Source organism: Aspergillus steynii (genome assembly GCF_002849105.1).
Source record: "Aspergillus steynii IBT 23096 chromosome Unknown P170scaffold_3, whole genome shotgun sequence".
Lineage (NCBI taxonomy): Eukaryota > Fungi > Ascomycota > Eurotiomycetes > Eurotiales > Aspergillaceae > Aspergillus > Aspergillus steynii.
The window spans coordinates 3,910,688-3,931,258 of record NW_020194400.1 but is presented as its reverse complement, the minus strand read 5'-3'; the positions used below and the strand labels follow the sequence as shown (position 1 = coordinate 3,931,258).

The window sequence follows — 20,571 nt, the reverse complement described above, 5'->3', positions numbered from 1 at the left end:
TGATGAATGAATGAATCAATGAACGACTGCCCAAAGACTTGGGGTAGAAATGCTCCGGATCCGGTAATTGTTCTCCACATTCCTAAAGGGGAACTCGGAAGTATACACGAAAATCGCTTCTTATCCACAAGACCAACTGATGGACTTAAGAAGACATCATATAGACATCAGTTCAACCCTCCCAGACGTTTAAGAGACCCTGTCTTTCCCCCACGTGTCATTCATATCTTCTACACTTGAACTTCCTTCTCCATCCCCTTTCCCACATCAAATCCATCACCATGCCAGCTGCCGATAACCAATACACCGATTTCCGGAGTGTCGCTGTGGATGGCCTCCCCTTCTTCACGCCCAAGCAGAGAGTACCAGTGGGCACGGTAATTCTCGAAGATGGTGAGACCGAAGAGTCCGTTACGCCTGCTTTCCGGCCCATCACGATCCGCGGGAAAACCTTCCAGAACCGCATCTGGGTGGCTCCGATGTGCATGTACAGCTGTCAAGATGGCATGTTCAGCGACTTCCACATCGTGCACTACGGCCAGTGGGCCATGCGAGGCAGCGCTCTGATCACCATCGAGGCTGCGGCGGTGACTCTGCGGGTATACTCCCTCCTCCCACTTATTAACTCGAGGGGCACTTGTAGACTAACTTCCTGACTATAGGGCCGCAACACTCCCCAAGATGCTGGGCTGTATTCAGATGCGCATATCGCGCCACTAAAGCGGGTGGTTGACATGATTCACTCGCAGTCTCAGAAGGCTGCCATTCAGCTGCAGCACGCCGGCCGAAAGTGCGGCGTCACTCCCCCCTGGTTGGGTCTGCGTGTCGTCCCTGATGAGTTCGGTGGATATGCCAAGGATGTGCAGGGCCCTACGGCAGAGCCATGGAACGAGAACTATGCCACGCCGAGTGAAATGACCGAGGAGGAGATCTGGGAGGCCATCAACGGCTATGGCGAAGCTGCGCGCCGCGCTGTGGCGGCCGGAATTGATGTCATCGCCGTTCATGGAGCCCACGGCTATTTGCTGCACTCTTTTGCTTCACCGGCGGTATGTTGACGCCCTGTGTTGAGATATAGTATGCGGGAGCTAACTCAACCATTGCCTAGACCAACAAGCGAACAGACGGCTGGGGTGGCAGCTTCGAAGGCCGCACGCGGTTCGGCATTGAGGTTGCCCGTGCTGTGCGGCGCAACATTCCCAAGGACGTTCCTCTGTTCTGGAAGATCTCCGCTGTAGACTGGATGCCCGAGGGCGAGGGTTGGTGCCTTGCCGATACCCTTCGCTATGTTCCCATCCTCGCCGCCGAAGGCGTGGACTTGTTCGATGTCTCTAGCGGTGGTACCGACCGCAGACAACAGGTTCAACTGGGCCAGCAATACCAGGTGCCATTTGCCAAAGCTGTGAAAGAACTCGGCATCCCCAATCTGTTTGTCGGTGCTGTGGGCTGGATCCGCGATGGTGCTACTGTTCACGATGTACGTTTCTTCTGTCTCTTGATCTGGTCCTTATCCTGCCGTCACTGCTATGGGCGACACTGTGTTTCCGAGAGTTGCTGATCAGATATTTACGGAATGCGCAGATATTGAGCAATAACAAGGCTGATGTTGTTCACGTTGCCCGGGAATTCCTGCGAGATCCGAACTTTGTCCAGAAGGTTGCCCTCTCCACTGGCACTAAAGTGACGTGGATCGACCAATATCATCGTGCCCCGAGTAAGTCTTCACTTGAGCCTCTTTTTGCCTAACTAGTCTCACACATTATCCTAGTGAATGGCAAGTATGTCGAGTCAACCACCAGCATCATGACCGATGCCAAGGCATCGAATGGGGTCACGCAGTCTCACGATAACCAAATGACGAACAAGATCTTGCATTGATACGTTCGTTACGAAAGGACCGGATGTTGGGCGAATGTGGCTTTAGATAATGTTGGCACCAGTAGTTCAAAGTCCTTCTTAAGCCGAAGGATAACTAAATATGTGTTGAGGACAGAGGGAGAAATTCTTGAATCCATGATCTTACTTCAGCTCTACATCAATAAGCCAATTACTCAGTACATATAATAGAATAGAAAGAGATCCGTATGTGATTATCATCCTCCATTATTCCTGTACACTGCACCTGTCTCTACCCCATAAAGCCCCTCTCTAACGCATCTACTTCAATATCAACTCAGTCTTTCAGGGTCCTAAATTAGTACTTAAGTGTTAGCTAGATTAAAGCTTGGCTTACAACAGGATTGACCAGGGTTCCACGGGCTGTACTAAAGCCTGCGGACTACACCGAGTAGATGACACCTTTTACCTATGGATTCCTTGATCAATTCAGGCTAGAAGGCAATTAAAGAGAAAAGAAAAAAGAAGATAGTATTACTTGATTGGTTGAAATAAGCGAGTTGTGATCCTGGACTGTTATATTACCTTACAACCAGTGGATAAATGAACAATGCAGCGTAGAGATACTACGAGGTAGGTACTGAGTGTTTAGGTATGCTTGCTGATAGAAGCATACAGCTGTAATTTATTAGATCAAACAGATAAATTACTAGTCGGTCCGAAAGGTGATCTACTACCTTAACCTAGAGAGATAGTTGCCTGATTCATGGACAAAAGGTGAAGAAGCCGCGGCAACGATCACGATCCTTGTCCAGCTTCTGGACGGCCTTGCGCTACTCCGAGCTCTTCTGGAACCAGAAAAGAGTGGAGTTCTCCAAGGTAGTTAGGGTCGAGGAGGTGGGAGAACGTGGTGTAGGTCTGATCGACGGGGAAGGGGGAGTGGAAAGGTATTGCGAGTTTACCACTGAGCTAAAAAGGGCGAGCCCTAGTTAACTGGGGTAAATTGCGTACTTTATAGCTCTTTTCACTGCAGCAAAAGGGGCCTCCAGCTCTCTACTCCACGTTCCTCACACTCTCTCTCGAGAGAAGGCCCTCCCAAAACACCACCATCGAATCTTCCCCCAAGACCAACGAGACCTGTGTCCAGCGTAACAAGTTCACCAAGGGTGGGATCACTCAAGTCTCATGGATCATCAGCCCACCAGCTCCCGAGTAAGTAATCCATTCATTTGCAAACTTTCCGAACTCGGACTGACAGATACAGGCCAGCTGGGTGGATTGGACTTCACGAATGCATCCGAAAATGTATGTCAATTGAGGAACTATGTGATTATCATCCACCACCATTCCTGCGTACTCCACCCGTCTCCGCCCTGCATAACCCCTACCTGACACGCCCAGCTCAATATCAGTTCAATCTCCCAAGGTCCTAAGCTAGGCTTCATCATGCTGGCGATGCCGGAAGCGTTGATCCCAGGGCGTATGGCAACGCATCCCACCACGGCCGCCAGCGCCAATTCCCACAGCTTCGCAACGAACTTCCCGTGGATGTCATACCACAGAGGGATCTTCTGGAACATGGCGGCTGGAGAGTCGATATCGGTCACCGGCATCTGAGGTGCCGGGGTGTTGGACTTGATCTCCTGGATCGGGTCGCCGAAGATATATTTGCCTTTGACGGGACGGACTTCGATGGAGAACCGCAGCTTTTGCTTATCAATCAGTCGCGTCAGGTATCCGCCGTCCGTGAGGCCGAATTTGTCGCGCGGTGGGTCTCGAGGCTGGAGGCTGACTCGGCCTGTCGCGAAGAGATTGATCAAGGCGAGAATATCGCCGTCTTCGGCGTTGTAGGGCACGTCGAACACGCCTTGCTTTCGGAGCGCCAGGTCCAGCGTCTCGGTCTTGAATTTTGCGGCGCGTTGCAGCTCCGTTGCCTCGATGGTGCGTTTGCGTCCGAGGGAATGCAGAAACAGCTCGGTCACGTCGTAGTTGCGGCCGGGGATGACTCGGCCCTTGTTCGCGCTGCAGAGTACCCGGTCGGTGATCAAGGACTGCAAGGCCTGGTCGACGAGGTTCACGCCCAGTCGTTCCAGAATCTGTCGCGCAGTCGCAGCATCGTACGCTTCGTCCGGAGTGATGACGTTGGAACGAACCCAAGACTTGGCCACGTCGAGGCGAGCAAGCTCGGCCTTTCGGGCGGTCATTGCAGCAGGTTTGCCAGTCATGGGGATCGCAAAAGGCACCCCGGCGAAGAGAGTGCGACGACGATTGACGGTAGTGGAGTTGGCGGCTTGGTAGATGTCGTCCAGCGACGCGGGCGCCTCTTCCCGGATCTCAAACACGCTGTCGAATTGCTCGCGCGTGGCGGGAAGATACGGCTGCTTTTCTGCTCGGGGCACTTCCAGCTGTTCCGTCGCCCAATCAACGATCCATTCCCAGTCGTAGTTCTCGATGTCGTCATAGTTGATGGGAGGGACCCGGTTGTGCTCGTACGCATCGAGATAGAGCTCCTGGAAATCATTCTGCATCTTGGCTATCTGCAGTCGGGATCGGGTCAGGATCGCTCTTCCTCGCTCTTGGATATACGTTGGGTCCTGCTCAGGGAAGCAATATGGCAGAAGACCCCAATCAACGAGTCGCGCATCATGGCCACTTGCCAAGGTACGGATCGCAACGATTGCGGTCATAATCCTCTGCACCAGTATTTCAGACATTTGATTGGACAGCCGACGTCGACGACTCTGCAGTCGCAATGGAGACGATGACGGAGATGCGGTTGCTGACGGGGCTGTTTCGCCCTGCAGCAGTTTATTCAAGCGTCTGTTCTGTGGTACAGAGTCATATTTATGAGAGTCTTCGTCCCGAGGCAAACCACTGTCCACACGGGGGGGTGGCGAAATGGCAGACCTGGCTGCTGCCAGGCGGCGCATCTTTTGTCTGGTGATCTTGGGTTCGCGTGGCGGCGGAGCTGGGGGTTCGGGCTCGTCAAGGTCGAATCGTATGTTCCCCTCAATTGGCGTACTGAAGAGGTCTGACACTGTTTGGTTGATGTACGGTAGATCCTCGGTGGATTGGTTTCGGAGCAGGTCTTCGTTTCGCAGCTCCCATCTGAGAATGACATCGTTGTCGCGGAAAAACTTCCTCGACCTAGGGTCCGCTCTATCGGAATAATCTACAACGCGCCGCCGTGTCATGGTGAATATATCATCAAGAGACTTAGGCAAGACAGGTCCCTGTCCAAGGTCAGGTTCCAATTCAGGTTCAGGTTCAGATTCCGACTCCGATTCCGGCTCTGCCTCTAGTTCCCTTTCGAGTTCAATTTGAACTTCGTCCTTTTCTAGAGGCCGCTCTCGAAGAGCATCCTTGGGAATCTGCAAGGAAATAAGCCCCGCATGAGTGGCGAAGGTCCCAGACTGCGCATGGAAGGTCTGCTTTGTATTCATCACCATCGCGTAAGGAGCCATGGCAGATAAGGGAATGCTGAGACGCCCCATCTTGCGACGAGGAATTGAGCGTCTCGGTGGTAGTGCATCGGAGGAGGCCGCGGGTCGACGTCGTCGCTGAGGATGAATCGCAGCATCACCATCGGTTTTGTCTGGTCTGACAATGGATGTCAAACTATGCAGCGAGTCTTTCGCGGGTGCCGGACGACGAATTTTCATGAGACGCGGCGGTTTTCGCCCGGGCTCTGTTCCAGCCGCCAATCTTCCAAACAGTTGTCTTTCAATGCTCAGACCTTTCCTCTTCTCTGCTGCCAAGACAAATCCGGGTTTCTGATGCAGCTGTACAGTGATCCCCGGCTGAATGGGAGGGCGAACAGGTAATTTGGAATCATTGACCTGTGTAGACCTTCGACCGCTCTTAGACATTTGCGGGTCGAATTCAACGTTTTCTGGGATATAGGGTCGTCGAGGATCTGCGGCCAACATTTCTCTCTGCAGACTCTTTATAATGGGGGAATCCGGTTGCAAATCTGTTCTGCTGATTATGGATTTTGTCACCATAACCCCTTTGCTGTCCCTGCCACTGAACGTCTGTTGGCGCAGTTTACCAGCATCAACCATGTGTTTGACTGTGGTCTTGATGGTTCTGAGGTCAGGCTTCCCTTTGTATTTTAGGTTCTTCCACGCATATGAGAATGGGTACCACAGCTCAGTGCCCATTGGAAATGCGCCTCCAGCCTGCTCGAGAATATCCAAAATGATTTTCCGACGCAGCACATTTACCGATCCTCCTTTCTCCGGAATTTTGTTCCGCTGCGGCTCTTCCGAGGTTTGCAAAATGACGGGATCTTTGTCTGCAGTAGGGGATCCATTGGGACGGTCGATTGCCATTGGTGTCTCTGGGTGGGTGCCATTTATAGGGACGGTACTAAGTGGTTCTTCACCTTCTTTCGCGCCTGCAATGACCGTCCCCTTTGAGCCTTGTGATAACTCTTCGGTGGCGGAAGCAGCCGACTTGCCAGACTGTTGAACTTGACTTGACTCTTCCGGCACATTCGCATTATCAGCGGGTTCCACTGCGGCATCTCGCATCGGAGACTCTACTCTTCGCCGTTTTGATCGCCTTGTCGGCGTGCTTTGATCTGGCTCTTCATTTTCGCCTCTCTTATTGGTCAGTTGATCAGAAGCTGCATTGATATCAGGCGAATCCACAGTAGTCCCATTAAGACGCCTTTGCTTGTGAGCCCTGCCCGATCCAGATGCTGGTTCTTCAATACCCGAAGCACGGCGTCGCAGGTTCGCTCTAGCTCCTCTACTGGGGGTTTCTGTCTGGCCGTCAAGTGCGGACGGCTGGTCCTCAAACACGACCGCCGGGGTTGTCCCCGATGCTGACACAACGCTTTCGCCTCGCGAAGATTGCTGCGTCTCTGCGGCATCGTTGTGTTCGTCATCTTTCTTTTCTTCGACAAACCATGGGAATGACTTCAGTTTCGACGATTTGAAGACGGCAAAGCGACTTATCCTTGGACGCCCTTGTCGCTTTCCAGCGGGTCTCCGCCGTCCACGAGGAGTGACATACACGCCCGGTTGAGTACGCTCTATGAGCAACACGCTGTATTCGGTCCATGTCTCATCCAAGCCGAGAGCTTCCAGTTTCTCCTTCTCGGACATGCCAATGAAACGTTCGGCGTCTTCCCTTTTCTTGCGCGGGCCTCGGCTAATTGAAACCACCTGAGCTGAGCCATCTTCGATCTCTGGATCAGCGTCACCGCGAATGGCCCTCGGTCGCTTCGGTGTAACCAATCTTTCTGGACGCGATCCATCCCCATATTTCTGGCCATAGTTGATTGCTGAATAAAAGTGGGGGTGTCAGAAATCACTCTCACTGGAACGTTTGTAATTGGCTTGGAACTCACCGTAAGTATCGCCCTCCACCCGCACCGCCGTGAGGTCAGTGTTGGTGCAGCTGTAACTCGATGGCTTGACACTGAGCATGCATTCCAAAAGAGTAGCATTCCCATATTTCAACAATTCCTTTCGAGGAACATCAATCGAGAATCCATACTGATCGAGTTGAGGTGACGCATCGACTGGGGGCACTCGGATACTGTTCCCCTTGGCATTTTTGGACACGAATTCAACGGCCTCCCAAGATGACTCTCCTGTATCGACGAGTTTGCGGAAATTGTTCGCGGAGTAGTGGACATAGTGAGTGATGGTTCGGCGCAGGGCTATGTCTCGCACGATGGCCAGATGGCGCAGGTGTAGCGGCTGGGACAGCTGCCAGCATGTGACCAGGCGAGCCAACGCACTCTCCAGCGGTCGGCGGAAGAACCCCCCGAAGCACGTTCTGATGAGGTCCTGCACAGCTTCTGGTGAGTTTAAAGTCATTTCCTATCCACAAGGCTCTCAACCCACTTACGATGTTGGTTATTCCGCTCGTCCCTGCGTTGTCAACCGTCTCAAATATCTGATTGTGAATGTTGCGGTCTGGGGTCCAGGTAGGGACCATTCGGCCAGCTTCCTCCATGTCTTCTTCTCGCTTGACCATCCTGAGTTCACCAAGTGACGAGGATTCTACTCCTTCATCATTCGGTTCAATGTCCTCGTCAAGCTCTACGTTGTCCTCAGGTCCCAGATTCTTCGTGATGTTCAAACTAAACTCATTCAACATTTCAATTTCTCGCGGTGTAGGCTGCCGGAGAAGCATGACGCAAGGGTGGTATTTGCTGAAGGTGTCGGCATACTGCGACAGAGCCTTGACTCGCTTCAGGACTCCTATGCGCTCGCACTTGCGCAGCGCGCGTGAGAGGATCCGCCATCGCCAGTGGTCAGCGAAGCCAAGAAGGTTTTTCAAGTCGTTACGGCCGATGATCTTATGCTCTCCGAGAATCTCGAAAAGTCTGTCCACAAATGCCTTATAGTCTATGACGTCCTTGCCATGCTGTAGTCCATTCACTTGCTGACCTGCAGCAGCAGCCTCTAGGGGAGAGACATCAGTGGTCATGAACCTGCGCAAGGTACATAAACTTGTCCGAGCCGATTTGATCTGAATCGCACGCTTATCAATGTAGCCTTTTTGGTGTAGCATTTCCGTGCGCTTGGGAACAGAGCGCTTGTCTTGGCCACTGAGCCTGACGAGCTCGGTCTGCACGATACCTGCCTCTTTGCGCGACGCAATGATGGACAAGAGGGCAAACTCGGTCGAAAAGACCCTGCTTTCGTCGCGCTCATGGCCGGTGATCGCAAGCCATGTTCTTTCTTCGGAAACGAAAACTCGAACTGCATTCTGAGATGACGATCGCGGTGTTTCGGTTTCTTCGGCGCCTTGGTCATTTTGCACATGACCCTCCGCCTCGTCGAGAGTAAAATGATTCCACTCTCTATCCGTGCCAACCGAGACTTCCGGGTTTCTTGTCAGCCACGACCACACCTTCTCCTGGAACCGCCGATCGACACGATGGTTTCGATCAGATGCATCTTGCGCAGCCTTGGCATAGAATGTATTGACGGAACCCAAGATATCTGCCGGAGTCGCGCCTACAATCTGTCAGCTCTATGGGCCGGCGCTGTCACATGCGACAATTGGTGACGGAGGTTCGGAGATGAAAATGTGATATAGAAAACTGCGCGGGCGGACCGAGTGGACTTCGGCGCCGTCTGGTTGCGCTAAAATTGGGATGCAGGATGCAGGGATGCGAAGACTGACCTTGATCGCCGCACAGCGCAATCTCCGCCAGCAGGAAATCGATCAAATCTCGTAGGCTAGGGGCCATTGTGCCTCCATGGCTGGGCCAGAACTACTGCGCGATACCCTGCGAAAATTTTCCCACTCGGGAAAGACTTCAATTCATTGCCTGGACAACGGGCGGGATGGCTCGCGCAGAATATTCGACACGGAGGGGTCGTGCAAAGGAACGGGCGCGATTCGAACTTGTGCCGTTTGAAGAATCTCGTGGGGGTGGCGCTGGCACGTGAGGGGCATCACGTAATCATGTCGTGGGTGATTCCGATAAGATAAGGATCTACCATAGAAGATCATGTTAACGGTTATATAAGATGCGAATCTATAATAATCGGAGGCCTGTACATTGTAAGGGTCAGTTGAGCCAGCGAGACTGAAAAGTCCTTAATTATAGCATCTTATTGAATAGAAATTGATATATTATTTGGTGGCTACAAAACCAAAGTATGTGGATCACTCAACACAATTACGCAAAGGAAACCGCCCTGCGTTATAACATAAACATGTCTGTTTACGTCTCGAAAAGAAAATTATAGTATGGAGAGAACAAATATGATGATAGTCCTACAATGGTCCTAATTAAGCCTGCATGGGAGTATTTATTTATGATTGTGAGAGTAGCAAAGTGAACTACAGAGGTAGGTTTTATGCAGCATCTGCAACTAGATAGAGGCTGCTAATGAACATATGCCAATACTATAGTCAATGTTCGCCATCAACTATACTATGGATAACTTATGCATGAGATCCTTCCGTACTAAGTCTAGACTCTTAATTTACAAGACGAATTGATCAATAAAGTGTTCATGATAATACCTTTAAGTGAGGTTACTTGAGTATTGGAGGACAATGCTCTCATACCAGGATGCCACAAAAGATGACTTGAAGAGGTATGGACCTTCTCAGCATCCCAAGATGGTCTAGATCTCTGATAACAGGCAAATTATCGTCATAGAAAAATTCATGTCATCAACGTGCATTGCCAAGCAGGGTATTCATCACATCAGCTTACTTCGTCTACATGATATACGTGGCGACTAATCGCATCTCCAGGGTCGCTTGTGGTTCGTCAATCCGTAACATCCTAGCGGTAGCATGCAGATGTATATAGCTCGGACAATTTCTGGTTGGACCGGTGCTTAGCCACTGGGGAGATGATTGATTGATGACACTTCTGTCAGCCAAGATGGATATCGTCAACGGTGACTTGTGTTGCATTGTCTCCGATTCTCCTGTGGCCTATGCTCAAGGAGAATAAATGGGTCTTTTGTACAGCCCCCTACAGATCTTACTCTTTCCGGAATCTCAGTATCTCAAAGGAGATGCCGTTTCGTCATTCTCCGCTCGATGGCTTTCACCGGAGACTAGTTTCATACTTATTCGACCGATCCGGAAGTGTCAACTTTTGGGGATCCTTCCGGGCTGGTATGAAATAGGAGATGTGAGCTAAGAAGTGCATCATACATTTCTTGGTTTCTTAGCTTCGAGGGCATTGATCAGTGGGTTGGCTGATATACAGCGAGTGGCGAGTAGTTGAATTTGGCATGGATGGGCTGTCGAGAGGCTGCATGTATATACGCAGTATGTGAAGGTCCTAAAGGAGGAATCAGGAATCAAGGAGAATTGACTCGTGGTATTCAGTATTCACTATAACAGCAGTGTCAATAGATGGTCAAAGGCTACGGGAACCGGATTGGCCGCAACCAGGGAATCAAGGCCGACCCCCGATGACATCATCGCGGTTACGTCAGGCACCCAGGCCCGTGATCGCCCAAGAAGGAAACGACAAACTCAAAGGAGGAGGATTGCCGTCGTTTCCGGTTGATTTTGCCTTTTCTGCAGCTCTTCGATGTTGAAAGGCCCAGACTCTTCCGCCTTCGAACCACGCCATGAGCCTGTCCATATGACACCCCGACCCTAGCATCGCACATCCTGTCCCATCCATCTCCATCCCCATTTCCTCAGCTTTCCGCGAACTTCATGGCCGAGCAGATGGAGGAAGGAAGGGCCAACCCCGTGCCCTCGGAGCCTCCTCCTCTGCCCTACTCGCTGCGCACTCGGAAGAAGTCGATTGCTATTTTCTGGTCTTTGTTTGTTCTTGATCTCGCCGCCCAGCCGGTCGCGTTGTATTGGGGATTATGGTACGGAACAGACCTCTCGCATAATATGGGTATGCCTTCCGATCTCGTGCCTGTTTCATAGGTCAACGATACTGATCCTGATCCTTTTTCCTCCTCGCACAGTGTTTACCATCGTCACCATAACGCTGGGAGGTATATCGGTATTCGAATACTTTTTCCGACTCTACAATCTGTTCCGCAAAGATTCCCGGACCCGGCCGCTGAACGCAAAGAAATCATGGGTAGGATATTGGTCTTAAGTCAGATTGGGATGAGCAGGAGGCTAATAATAGACCGTCAGCTCGATTTCTTCCATATCAACTTCACCATTGTTTGGTTGATTCTGGCCGTGGAATTGATTACGTGAGTCTCGCCATCGCATCATCCCACACTTCTGAACTAACACCAATCTAGGGGAACGGTGGTTGAGGAACCATACGGTAAGACCTTCGGCATGCCGATCGGGAAACTTTGTTCTAATCATCTGACTTCTTGCAGTCCGACTCGTCGCTATGGTTCTCCCCTCCGTCATGTTCTACTTTGGTGCTGTCTACCTCGCCCTCGATATCCTCCGCGTTTGCGGGTTCAAGGCCCCATTCCGCATATCGTCGACCCCCAAAGGCTCCGTCATGCCTACAGCCTTGTACGTCCTCATTGAAGATGTCGTCGCCGTCGATGGAGGTGGAGGTCAGATCTATCGCTATGCACTTCGAACTCGGTATCTATCCAGTCCTTACTTCCGGCGGATGCTCTTCCAGATGAACTGTTTCTGGGCCGGAGGGTCCATTGTCTTCGCCGCTGCCTTCACCGCCATTATCTTCACTACGCCTCAGTCCGTCGCCTTTACTGTAAGTATCGCGGATTTGTCTCCGAAGGGGTCAGCACTGGATCGCAATAGCATGCTAACGAGTGTTTCTCACAGTTGGGATGGACACTGCCTCTAGTCTGGGCCGGTGTCTGGACATTAATCACTATTCCATGGGTTCAGAGCGATCTTCGTCGTGAAAAGAAGGCTTGGCAGGAACATCGTGTTCAAGGAGGCGTTCCGACGTATACGGATGAGGTCGGGGCACCGTCTGCCCGGACTCGACTGGAGTCAGTTCAAGTAAACCTACCAAGTTTCTTGCCCTGGGTTCGAAGTCCCGAAAAGGCAAAAGTTTCGTCGCCTCCTACGCCGTCTGATGGACAATCCAATGTCTGATTTCCGACGTTCGATCTCCGACAACTTTAACAGCAACAATTTCTCGCACACGACGCTTCTTTCATGAACTACGCCACTCGCCTTACCGATCAAGATAACAATGTTGTCCAGCTAACTTTCTATGATCATTCAAGCAGCACAATGGATTGGTCGCAGAAAATAATGACGATATGGTTCATATACGATGTACTCTATTATTTTGTATTTAGATACCCTGAAGTTGATGATTTTTTGTTAGAATGTACAACACAAAATTAGAATACGAATCTTCCGTGATAATAGTTGGAAAGTTGTATCAATTAATTTTTCTTTCTGAGAATACCAGGAACTAACTCGGCGCCGGAGCAGTCTTTCATCGATCTCATCCCGTATCTGCGGTTGATTTGTGCCGCGAGAGTCGAAAATGGACGAATGAAGCCGCGAAAGCGCGACGCGTTTGACTCGTTGGAATGCTGTCGCGCCAGAACAGCCAACTGATCCCTGACACCGGGATACCTTGACGAATGAATAGGCCAGTAATGGACTAGACAAGATGTCCCAATGGCCGGAGTCGCCCCATCCATTTTTCCAATATGGATACAAGGATCGCGATTCCATGCACACGAGGAAGAGTTCCTGTCACGGATTGTCTCGAAGGATGCCAATGTTCTCAGGTTTTAGGTCGCAACGCATAGAACCGGACAGGCAAAAGCTTGAAGTTCTTCGGGAATCCCAATTGCAGCTCCGACGTGATCAGATTCATGCCGGCCTCGGCGAAGATTTTCCTGAATTTCTCGTCCGTCCGCGTCACGCTGCTATCCTCGTCGTCGTACATATCCTCGCCCTGGGGGTCCGTCGACATATTCTCCTTGACCACAATGAGACCCGTCTCCGTGAGGGCGGCACAGCAGCGCACGAAATAGTCCCGCAGCTGCGAATCCGTCAAGTGTCCCACGCAGAACTGCGTCCAGATCAGATCGTATTTCTTGTCCGGGTACCAGCTCTCAATTCCCATGGTATAGATGTCGCCGACCACCCCGTCCCTCTTCAGCGGTCCGTCCTGCAGAACCTGCGTGAACTTCGCAACGGGCTCCACCGCATCGACCACCGAGCAGGCGTGGCTGAGGAAGCCCTCCGTCACGCGTCCGACTCCCGCGCCGCAGTCCGCGGCCTGCGCCAGCTTCCCGTCGGTCGGGCACGACGGGATCATTCGTCGCACCTTGGCCAGAAACGTCTTGGACCCTCGGAGGTCGATGCGCGAGTACCAGGGGTAGTTGCCGAGCATGGCCAACATGGCGTTGGACGTGGCCGGCACGCTGTTCCAGTATCTGATCGAGGCCGCATGGTCGATGTTGGAGTCGGGAGCGACCGTCGCAGGATCTGATGAAGACATGGTCGACAAGCTGAGCGTTGGGGTTGTCTTGACGATGCTTGCTTCTCGTGGATCTTCAATTTTCCCCTCATCTTTTTTTTCTGTAGAGGTGGATTACATAAGCCTGACAGGACGGGCACTTTGATTGGACAAAGAGATCTGCAAAACCATCAGAAGAACAAACAACACCTCTTCCCCTCGGGCAGACACCTCTGATTTCCTCGAGAAGCAAAGATGGACGGCTCACCGGGTGAAGAACACCTCGCATTCACACAATGGGCCGCATCGAATGGCGTCACAATTAACGGCATCGCGCCAGCCCGGTTTCCCGGCCGCCGACTAGGCATGGTAGCCACCAGAACAATAGAAGTGAGTTTTAGCAGCTCCTAAGTGCCTTTAGTCCCTAGTAAACACTACTACGGACTAGTAGCGCCGATTTGATATTCATGCACAAGATGCCAAATGGTTGACTTGATACTTGCGCGCCCAAAAGGAGGATGAGCTCATGCTTTCCGTGCCCCTGGCATTGATGGTAACCATTGACTCAATCCCGTCATGGTTCGTGGATCGGTTTCCGGAGAACGCATCCAACCATGCGATTATGGCCGCGTATCTCACGCACGGCGACGCAGAGCTGCTCAAGCCGCTGGATGCCTGGCGGCGAACATGGCCGAATTGGCAGGAATTCCAAGATACCATGCCTGTGCTTTGGCCCGAGCACCTCCGACGATTGAACTCGGGGACGGCCGCAGGCAGGAACTCCTCGTCCGATGCTCCGAGTATACTTCCGCCATCGATCTCGGGGTCATGGAACTCGTTCTCCAAAACGCCAGTGAATGTGGACTACGAGGTGAGATATCAGCAGTTGCTGCCACAGCAGGAGAAACGGCTCAAGGACTCGTGGGAGCAAGTTGTCTCGGTGTTTCCGGATACGGAATGGGAGTCTTTCACGTATAACTGGTGTATTATCAACTCGCGCAGTTTTTACTATACGTCGCCTGGAAAGGGCGAGCCGGCAGACTGGAACGATGCGATAGCGTTGGTTCCGTTTGCAGATTATTTCAACCATGAGGATGATGCGGTGAGTGTGCTTCTTTGGTTGTTGATGAATTTAGGCTGATTAGGGGATTTTAGGCTTGCGGGGTTAATTTTGATGGCTCAAAGTATACGTTCACAGCGACGAAGAGATACGGTATTAGAGACCATGCCGTTGCGTTTTGATAAAGTTGCTAACTTCGTGATATAGAAAAAGGAGAAGAGATCTTCATGAGCTACGGAGCACATTCTAACGACTTCTTACTGATTGAATGTGAGTTTCGGCAAATATGATAGCGACGATCTACTAACAGCCCTAGATGGTTTTTATCTCGACAAGAACGAGTCGGATTCGATATTCCTGGACGACATCATCTTCCAGGAACTTTCGATGCCACAAAAAAAGGAACTTGCCCTTCGCGAATATTTCGGGTGCGTACAGCTCACAACCCCATCCTTGAGTACCATCTCACATTTGATATCTAGCAATTACGAAGTTCTGGCAGAGGGCCCCAGCACCGCTGTCCAACTTGCCGCGTGTTTGAAGTACATGTCCCTCCGGGACTGGCGAAAATACGTCCTCGGACAATCTGATCGCAGCGTGGATCGGGAAAAGACTGCGGCGGTGATCTGTGGATGGGTCAATACATACCTCAACGAAAGTATCTTGACTATGGAGACCATCGAGAAAATGAAGAGCCAAACACCTGCTGCTGATTCAAAGGAGAGCGAACGGCTGGACACAATATTAGGGCGATGGAAGCAGATTCGACGATTATGTGAGAAGATAATAGAGGGATTGAACTGACCCTTATATGATTAGCATTCATAAATATCATATCGATGCACTTTCATCCATGCCAACAAATTTATCGATTTGATTCTATGCGCGGGTACCAATGCTTTGAGCACGGTGTTCAGATGGTGCAGCGGTCAGGTCGATTCACCTCCTGGTATTTTGAAGATAGCTGGCAGAGCTTCTTTGCATCCATATTCAAAACAAAGACCCCCCACCCCGGCGATAGTACTGCGTATTTCAGCTCTGCGCGTGCTGAAAATGTATCTGCGGATAGCTGTAAAGATTGAACCCACAGTTCTTTATGGAGGTGGACCCAACGCTAAGCAGTGACGCGAGGAAGGATGAACACGGTATGAGCGAAGTGGATGCCATGGGGTTCGATTTGATCGAGGGTCCTGTGCACTTCGCTTTTGCGCGATGTTGGGACGCATGGACGCATGGACGCATGATAGCAGATTGACACCCTGATTGAAGGCTGGAATTTTAGGCATCATTATTCCTCAGGTAACACGGTGGAGATGAGCAGCAGTGAGCAATAATGAGTCTGCACTGCGACATAAGAGTCTCCCCACCTAATCGCCGACATTCCGCCGGGAGTCGAGCAGGGAGGAGCAGGGAGTGCGCCGGAGATAAAGAAGCCCAAGAGGAACGAAGCGTTGGCAAAGCTCCACCTCCCGCGCCCGCGGCAGACCAAAGCGACTAGCGCCCGCCTAGTCTCAGCGTCTCACTCTCTCCACTTTTCTTTCCCTGAATCCATCCCTCCCATCCTTGCGCTGGGATCCTGGATAGCCAATGTACGTCGCCTACTTCGGAAACCTCGGCATCGGAAATTAAAGAACAGATTTCATTCTCATTGGTATATCCAGCTCACCTCACCTGACCCATGCCCTCAGACTAACTCGCACTCAATCAGACTCTCGGCACTGGCCTGCGCCGACCAGATCTTCGTGATCTTCAGGCCCGTTGGCTTCATCAGTTCGTACCACTGATGTTCAGTCCGTTCCTTGGATGCCAGATCCACCATCACGATGATGTCCAGGGAGGTAGCTTGCCAGTGGGCCCCCGTATCAGGAATCACGTTCTCGTTGATCAGCAACTTGCTGTACCCGGGAGTCATGGCATCCGCCAGTCGACGCAGAATCTTCTGGCAGGTCTCATCGTTCCAGTCATGTAGAATGGAATGCAGGAAGTAGGTTCGAGCGCCTAAACCCAGTAAAGGGACAAGTCAGCTATCACGTCGGTTTGAGAGGACCGCAGAAAAGGTCAAGAAAAAAAAAAAGAGGGGGAAAGTTATGGCTATACCTTTGACTGGCTGCTCTGTGAAAAAGTCATGAGCCGTGGCTTCGATAGCCGGGTTCAGGGACTTAATTTCAGCGAGCACATGGGGTTGATCCTGCAGGATCAATCGTCCGGGCGCCTCAGGCCACTTGGACTTGAACTCCTCGAGATCGTGACCCTTGTTCCCGCCGACATCCACCAGGAACACTTCGTCGGTTCCGGTCCGTGCACCCTGGATCAGGTTATCCTGCACCGGGTAGAATCCTACGTCCATCCAGCTGGCTCGTCCCTGGTGATAGGCGGACATGAGGTTGTTGAACTGGCCGGCAAGCTGCGGGTATTCGGGGTTGGCGCTAAGGAACTCGAAGAAGTGTAGGTCGGTCTTGAATCCCAGCGAGAATGGGGAGTTCTTGCCCTCGGTCGGGCTGGTATAGTTGTTGTTCTTCAGCCATGCTGGGAGCGCATGGATTGAAGGAATGGTGCACCCGTTTATGCATGGGATTCCATCACTATAACGGGGCATCGCCAATGCTGTCGAGAACCCATTACGGCGGTACTCATCGAACCCGGTCTCCACGACCACACCCATGGCACCGAGATGTTTCAGGAGACGCCCTGCCTCTGTATGAGCACGAACTCTGCTTTTCTTTATAGGGATGGACTAACCTAGCAACTCTGGCTCCGCACCAGTCGCTTTTGCAAGCTCTGCCACTGATTTCGATTCGTCGCTCTGGGCTAGGATGGGGAAGATCCCCAGATCAATGCATGTCTCGATCGCCGCGAAAGCGGTGGATTGGGCCCAGCAGTAGCGAAGCAGGGTTTCTCGTGGCGTCTCCAAAGCTCGGACAATGGACTGGGCCGCGTCAATGAGCTTTAGTCGCGCCTCTTGATGTCCCTCGGTGAAATCTTGACTCAGGGAGTTGACTTCCTTGAGGAGGCGGGGAAGGTCCTGTGGTGCATTCGGAGAAATGGCAATCTGGTCATCGAGGGCGACTTGAGCAGTGGTGCCATTAGTCTTGGTGCCATTGATCTTGGTCCCGTTATTGAGCTCGGCCATGATGGTTAAATCCTGCGAAAAACAACACACGAGCAGTATGAGAAAGAGGGGGATGGACAGTTGATACCTCACAAAAATTTTCACATGCATGACAAGGGGGAACTGAGCCATTTCATTCAAATTAAGACTGTATCAATAACCCTGTTCCCTTTGTCCTGCTCCACTTTTGTCCCCTTGTCCTCTGGCTTGCGCCTAATGCAACATGCCATGCTAGTCTCTTGTACCCCTGGTGATGTTGCATTCGAGAATCCACCAATCGATGCGGATTTAGGAAACACCCTCTCGTGAGAATATTTCAGCTCTCGTGGCTGGAAAATTGGACAGTCTGATCTACACAGCAGGATCGGCCATGGACTGTGGACCGATGGATTCCACGAGACATTTACTGGAACGACGGGGCCATTATCAGGTCCGTTTCAAGGACCTTCGAAGTCCCAATGTTGTCTATCATGGTTAGCACACCAAACCGGTGAACCTTGCCACTGTTGATCCTATTCCTTCCTCTACGGAGGACGGAGTAACATATCCTCGTGCCGCCACTTCCATCAGTGATTTCAAATTGGCACTAAAGCACGCCACACTAGACTTGACCCATGCCAACGAACTGCTCCGTCCTATCGTCTTTAGGCTGGCCCACTTAATTAAGAAGTGTCAATTCCGCGGTCCACAGCCTGGAACCAAACAATACCCTGGCATGACAAGTAACGTCGTGTTTCTCCTGACAGGGATGTTATCCTTTCGTTCGATTTCGGGTTTAGTTCGATCCTGGGGTACTTTCGGACAACACGGTGCCATGTGCCCCTGCTTCTCAGCCCACTTGGCCCTGGACCATGTATTGTTCCAAACGATTAGATTACTCCGTACTCCGTCCGGACTACAGCGTACGAAGCATGCTGTGTTCAGCTGTCTGATGGAGCGAATGCCAATGCTCTAGGAGCTCATCAGCTAACCGACTTCTTCCTCCCTGTCTTTCTTTACTTCTAGTGTTTTCCATTGTCCTTCCTATGGATCTACTCAGTCAGGCATAAGCAACGTTGACTGAAAGCACATATTCCGTCTGCTTCTTGACAGGGACGGGAATATCGGCGACGGCGGGTGATGTCTGCACGACTCATTATACGGCCCCTGCAGCTTTCCAACCGTTGTCATCTTTCCGTTACCATATTTTAAATTGCCAATGATGGCGGGGTCTACTGCAAATGACGAAAAGCAAGGGCCGGGGAAGGGTTCTGAGATGATGGCCGTGATGTGGGCGCTTACTGGAGTCACGACATTTATTGTCGTCGCTCGACTTTTCATACGACAAAAGGTGTTGCGGGTTTTAGGGTTGGACGACTGGCTAATTGCGATTTCGATGGTCAGTACATGCTTATACCGCGTTCTCAGTCGCATCAGCCCTTCAAACTAAATTCAATCCACAAAACACAGGTCCTGGGATTGATATTTGTGGGAACCGCCACGGCATCTGCAGCGTACGGCTATGGTGAACACACAGCGAAATTGGATATAGCAGATGCCGAAAAGGGACTCTTTTACAACAGCGTATCATTTATCTTCGGTATCCTGTCCTTCGCGCTACCCAAGCTTGCCGTAGCAGCTTTATTGAATCGTCTCCTCAATCCGAGCCTGATCCACCGCATCATCACATGGGGCCTGGCGAGTTTCGTCGGCGCAGTTGCCATCGTCAACATTATCATCTACGTGACCATGTGCGACCCTCCACAAGCCCTATGGAAAATCAGTATGGTCATGAATGGGGAGGCGACATGTCGCGATATCTGGATTCTCATCCATTATGCTACTTTCAACGGAGGTGAGCCTTCACTGCCATTACGATTACTATCTCTCGCTTGTCTTCGAACAGATGCATGTTAACACTTACTAGCAATATCCGCATTTGTCGATCTCTACCTAGCCATCTATCCCAGCACTGTGTTGTTCAAACTACAGATGTCATTGCGCAAGAAGATCGCACTGAGCGCAGCAATGGGCTTGGGCGCAGTGTATGTGTCAACCTTGGATATAGTGTTTGAGCACCCGAGAACCATACCACTGACAAATTTCTACATTTAGTGCAGCTGCTTGCGCCATTGTTAAATGCGCTCAAATCAAAGGCCTAGCAGACAAGACCGATCCCACCTGTACGTCATCCAGCCCCCTATGGAGTCAACCCCAGTATTCCCGCCCGATTCTAACACACAATCAACCCAAACAGATGGAACCGTCCCCCTCGTCATCTGGACGAAGTACGTAACCGCAGTCCCAGACCCCTAACCACTCTCTCGGAACACAGACCCTAACGCAGATCCCACCAAAAACAGCGTCGAAGCCAACGTCGTCGTCATCGCCTCCTGCATCCCCACCCTGCAACCTCTCCTCGAACTCATCCTCGGCAAGCGCAAACTCACCTCCGGCGGCAAAAGCAACTCCCGACACAAATACTACCAACAAAGCAGCCAGCAAGGCCACGACCCCAGCCAGAGCCATCGCAGCCGGCGCTCCCACGCCCTCCATAAACAGGACTACACGCTCACCACGGACGTCGAGAGCCGCGAGAGTATCCTGCGCGAGAATAGACTTGATAATGCCGTCGACACCGCCGGGCCGTTGCATATTCATCGGACGGATGATGTTCATATTGAGTATGAGATGCAGACGCAGGCGCCGCCGGAGCCGACGCAGAAGAGGAGCTTTTCATAATACTTC

General features: G+C 51.6%; 7 protein-coding genes across 7 annotated transcripts; 4 read left to right on the top strand and 3 right to left on the bottom strand.

Annotated features, from left to right (window-relative positions):
- Nucleotides 1-281: 281 nt before the first annotated feature.
- Nucleotides 282-1,746, top strand: P170DRAFT_446306 (NADH:flavin oxidoreductase/NADH oxidase; the record flags this gene model as incomplete). The annotated part of the gene is made up of 4 exons (XM_024850782.1): nt 282-599; nt 663-1,049; nt 1,109-1,477; nt 1,582-1,746. The coding sequence occupies 4 exons, from the start codon at nt 282-284 to the stop codon at nt 1,744-1,746; spliced, it is 1,239 nt and encodes a 412-aa protein (XP_024706474.1).
- Nucleotides 1,747-3,133: 1,387 nt separating this feature from the next.
- On the bottom strand, nt 3,134-9,361 carry P170DRAFT_509203 (putative TFIIIC transcription initiation factor complex subunits Tfc3). Its single transcript, XM_024854651.1, has 4 exons — nt 8,989-9,361; nt 7,702-8,819; nt 7,196-7,640; nt 3,134-7,129 (listed from the first exon to the last, which is right to left on the bottom strand). Exons 1-4 carry the CDS (start codon nt 9,053-9,055, stop codon nt 3,159-3,161), a joined length of 5,601 nt encoding a protein of 1,866 aa, XP_024706473.1. The 5' UTR covers nt 9,056-9,361; the 3' UTR covers nt 3,134-3,158.
- A 1,386-nt stretch (nt 9,362-10,747) lies between these two features.
- Nucleotides 10,748-12,628, top strand: P170DRAFT_436254 (uncharacterized protein). The gene is made up of 6 exons (XM_024849119.1): nt 10,748-11,194; nt 11,268-11,386; nt 11,446-11,507; nt 11,559-11,584; nt 11,643-11,992; nt 12,067-12,628. Exons 1-6 carry the CDS (start codon nt 11,005-11,007, stop codon nt 12,343-12,345), a joined length of 1,026 nt encoding a protein of 341 aa, XP_024706472.1. The 5' UTR covers nt 10,748-11,004; the 3' UTR covers nt 12,346-12,628.
- Nucleotides 12,629-12,994: 366 nt separating this feature from the next.
- On the bottom strand, nt 12,995-13,717 carry P170DRAFT_509201 (N-terminal protein methyltransferase; the record flags this gene model as incomplete). Its single annotated transcript, XM_024854650.1, has 1 exon — nt 12,995-13,717. The coding sequence occupies one exon, from the start codon at nt 13,715-13,717 to the stop codon at nt 12,995-12,997; it is 723 nt and encodes a 240-aa protein (XP_024706471.1).
- A 213-nt stretch (nt 13,718-13,930) lies between these two features.
- On the top strand, nt 13,931-15,592 carry P170DRAFT_455430 (SET domain-containing protein; the record flags this gene model as incomplete). The annotated part of the gene is made up of 6 exons (XM_024851524.1): nt 13,931-14,065; nt 14,190-14,777; nt 14,831-14,888; nt 14,943-15,005; nt 15,052-15,163; nt 15,218-15,592. The coding sequence occupies 6 exons, from the start codon at nt 13,931-13,933 to the stop codon at nt 15,537-15,539; spliced, it is 1,278 nt and encodes a 425-aa protein (XP_024706470.1). The 3' UTR covers nt 15,540-15,592.
- Nucleotides 15,593-16,419: 827 nt separating this feature from the next.
- Nucleotides 16,420-17,955, bottom strand: P170DRAFT_455429 (S-adenosyl-L-methionine-dependent methyltransferase; the record flags this gene model as incomplete). The annotated part of the gene is made up of 4 exons (XM_024851523.1): nt 16,420-16,733; nt 16,833-17,423; nt 17,475-17,838; nt 17,950-17,955. The coding sequence occupies 4 exons, from the start codon at nt 17,953-17,955 to the stop codon at nt 16,420-16,422; spliced, it is 1,275 nt and encodes a 424-aa protein (XP_024706469.1).
- A 1,090-nt stretch (nt 17,956-19,045) lies between these two features.
- On the top strand, nt 19,046-20,565 carry P170DRAFT_355966 (uncharacterized protein; the record flags this gene model as incomplete). Its single annotated transcript, XM_024844117.1, has 6 exons — nt 19,046-19,222; nt 19,294-19,678; nt 19,751-19,868; nt 19,939-20,006; nt 20,081-20,111; nt 20,187-20,565. 6 exons carry the CDS (start codon nt 19,046-19,048, stop codon nt 20,563-20,565), a joined length of 1,158 nt encoding a protein of 385 aa, XP_024706468.1.
- Between the last annotated feature and the right edge of the window lie 6 nt (nt 20,566-20,571).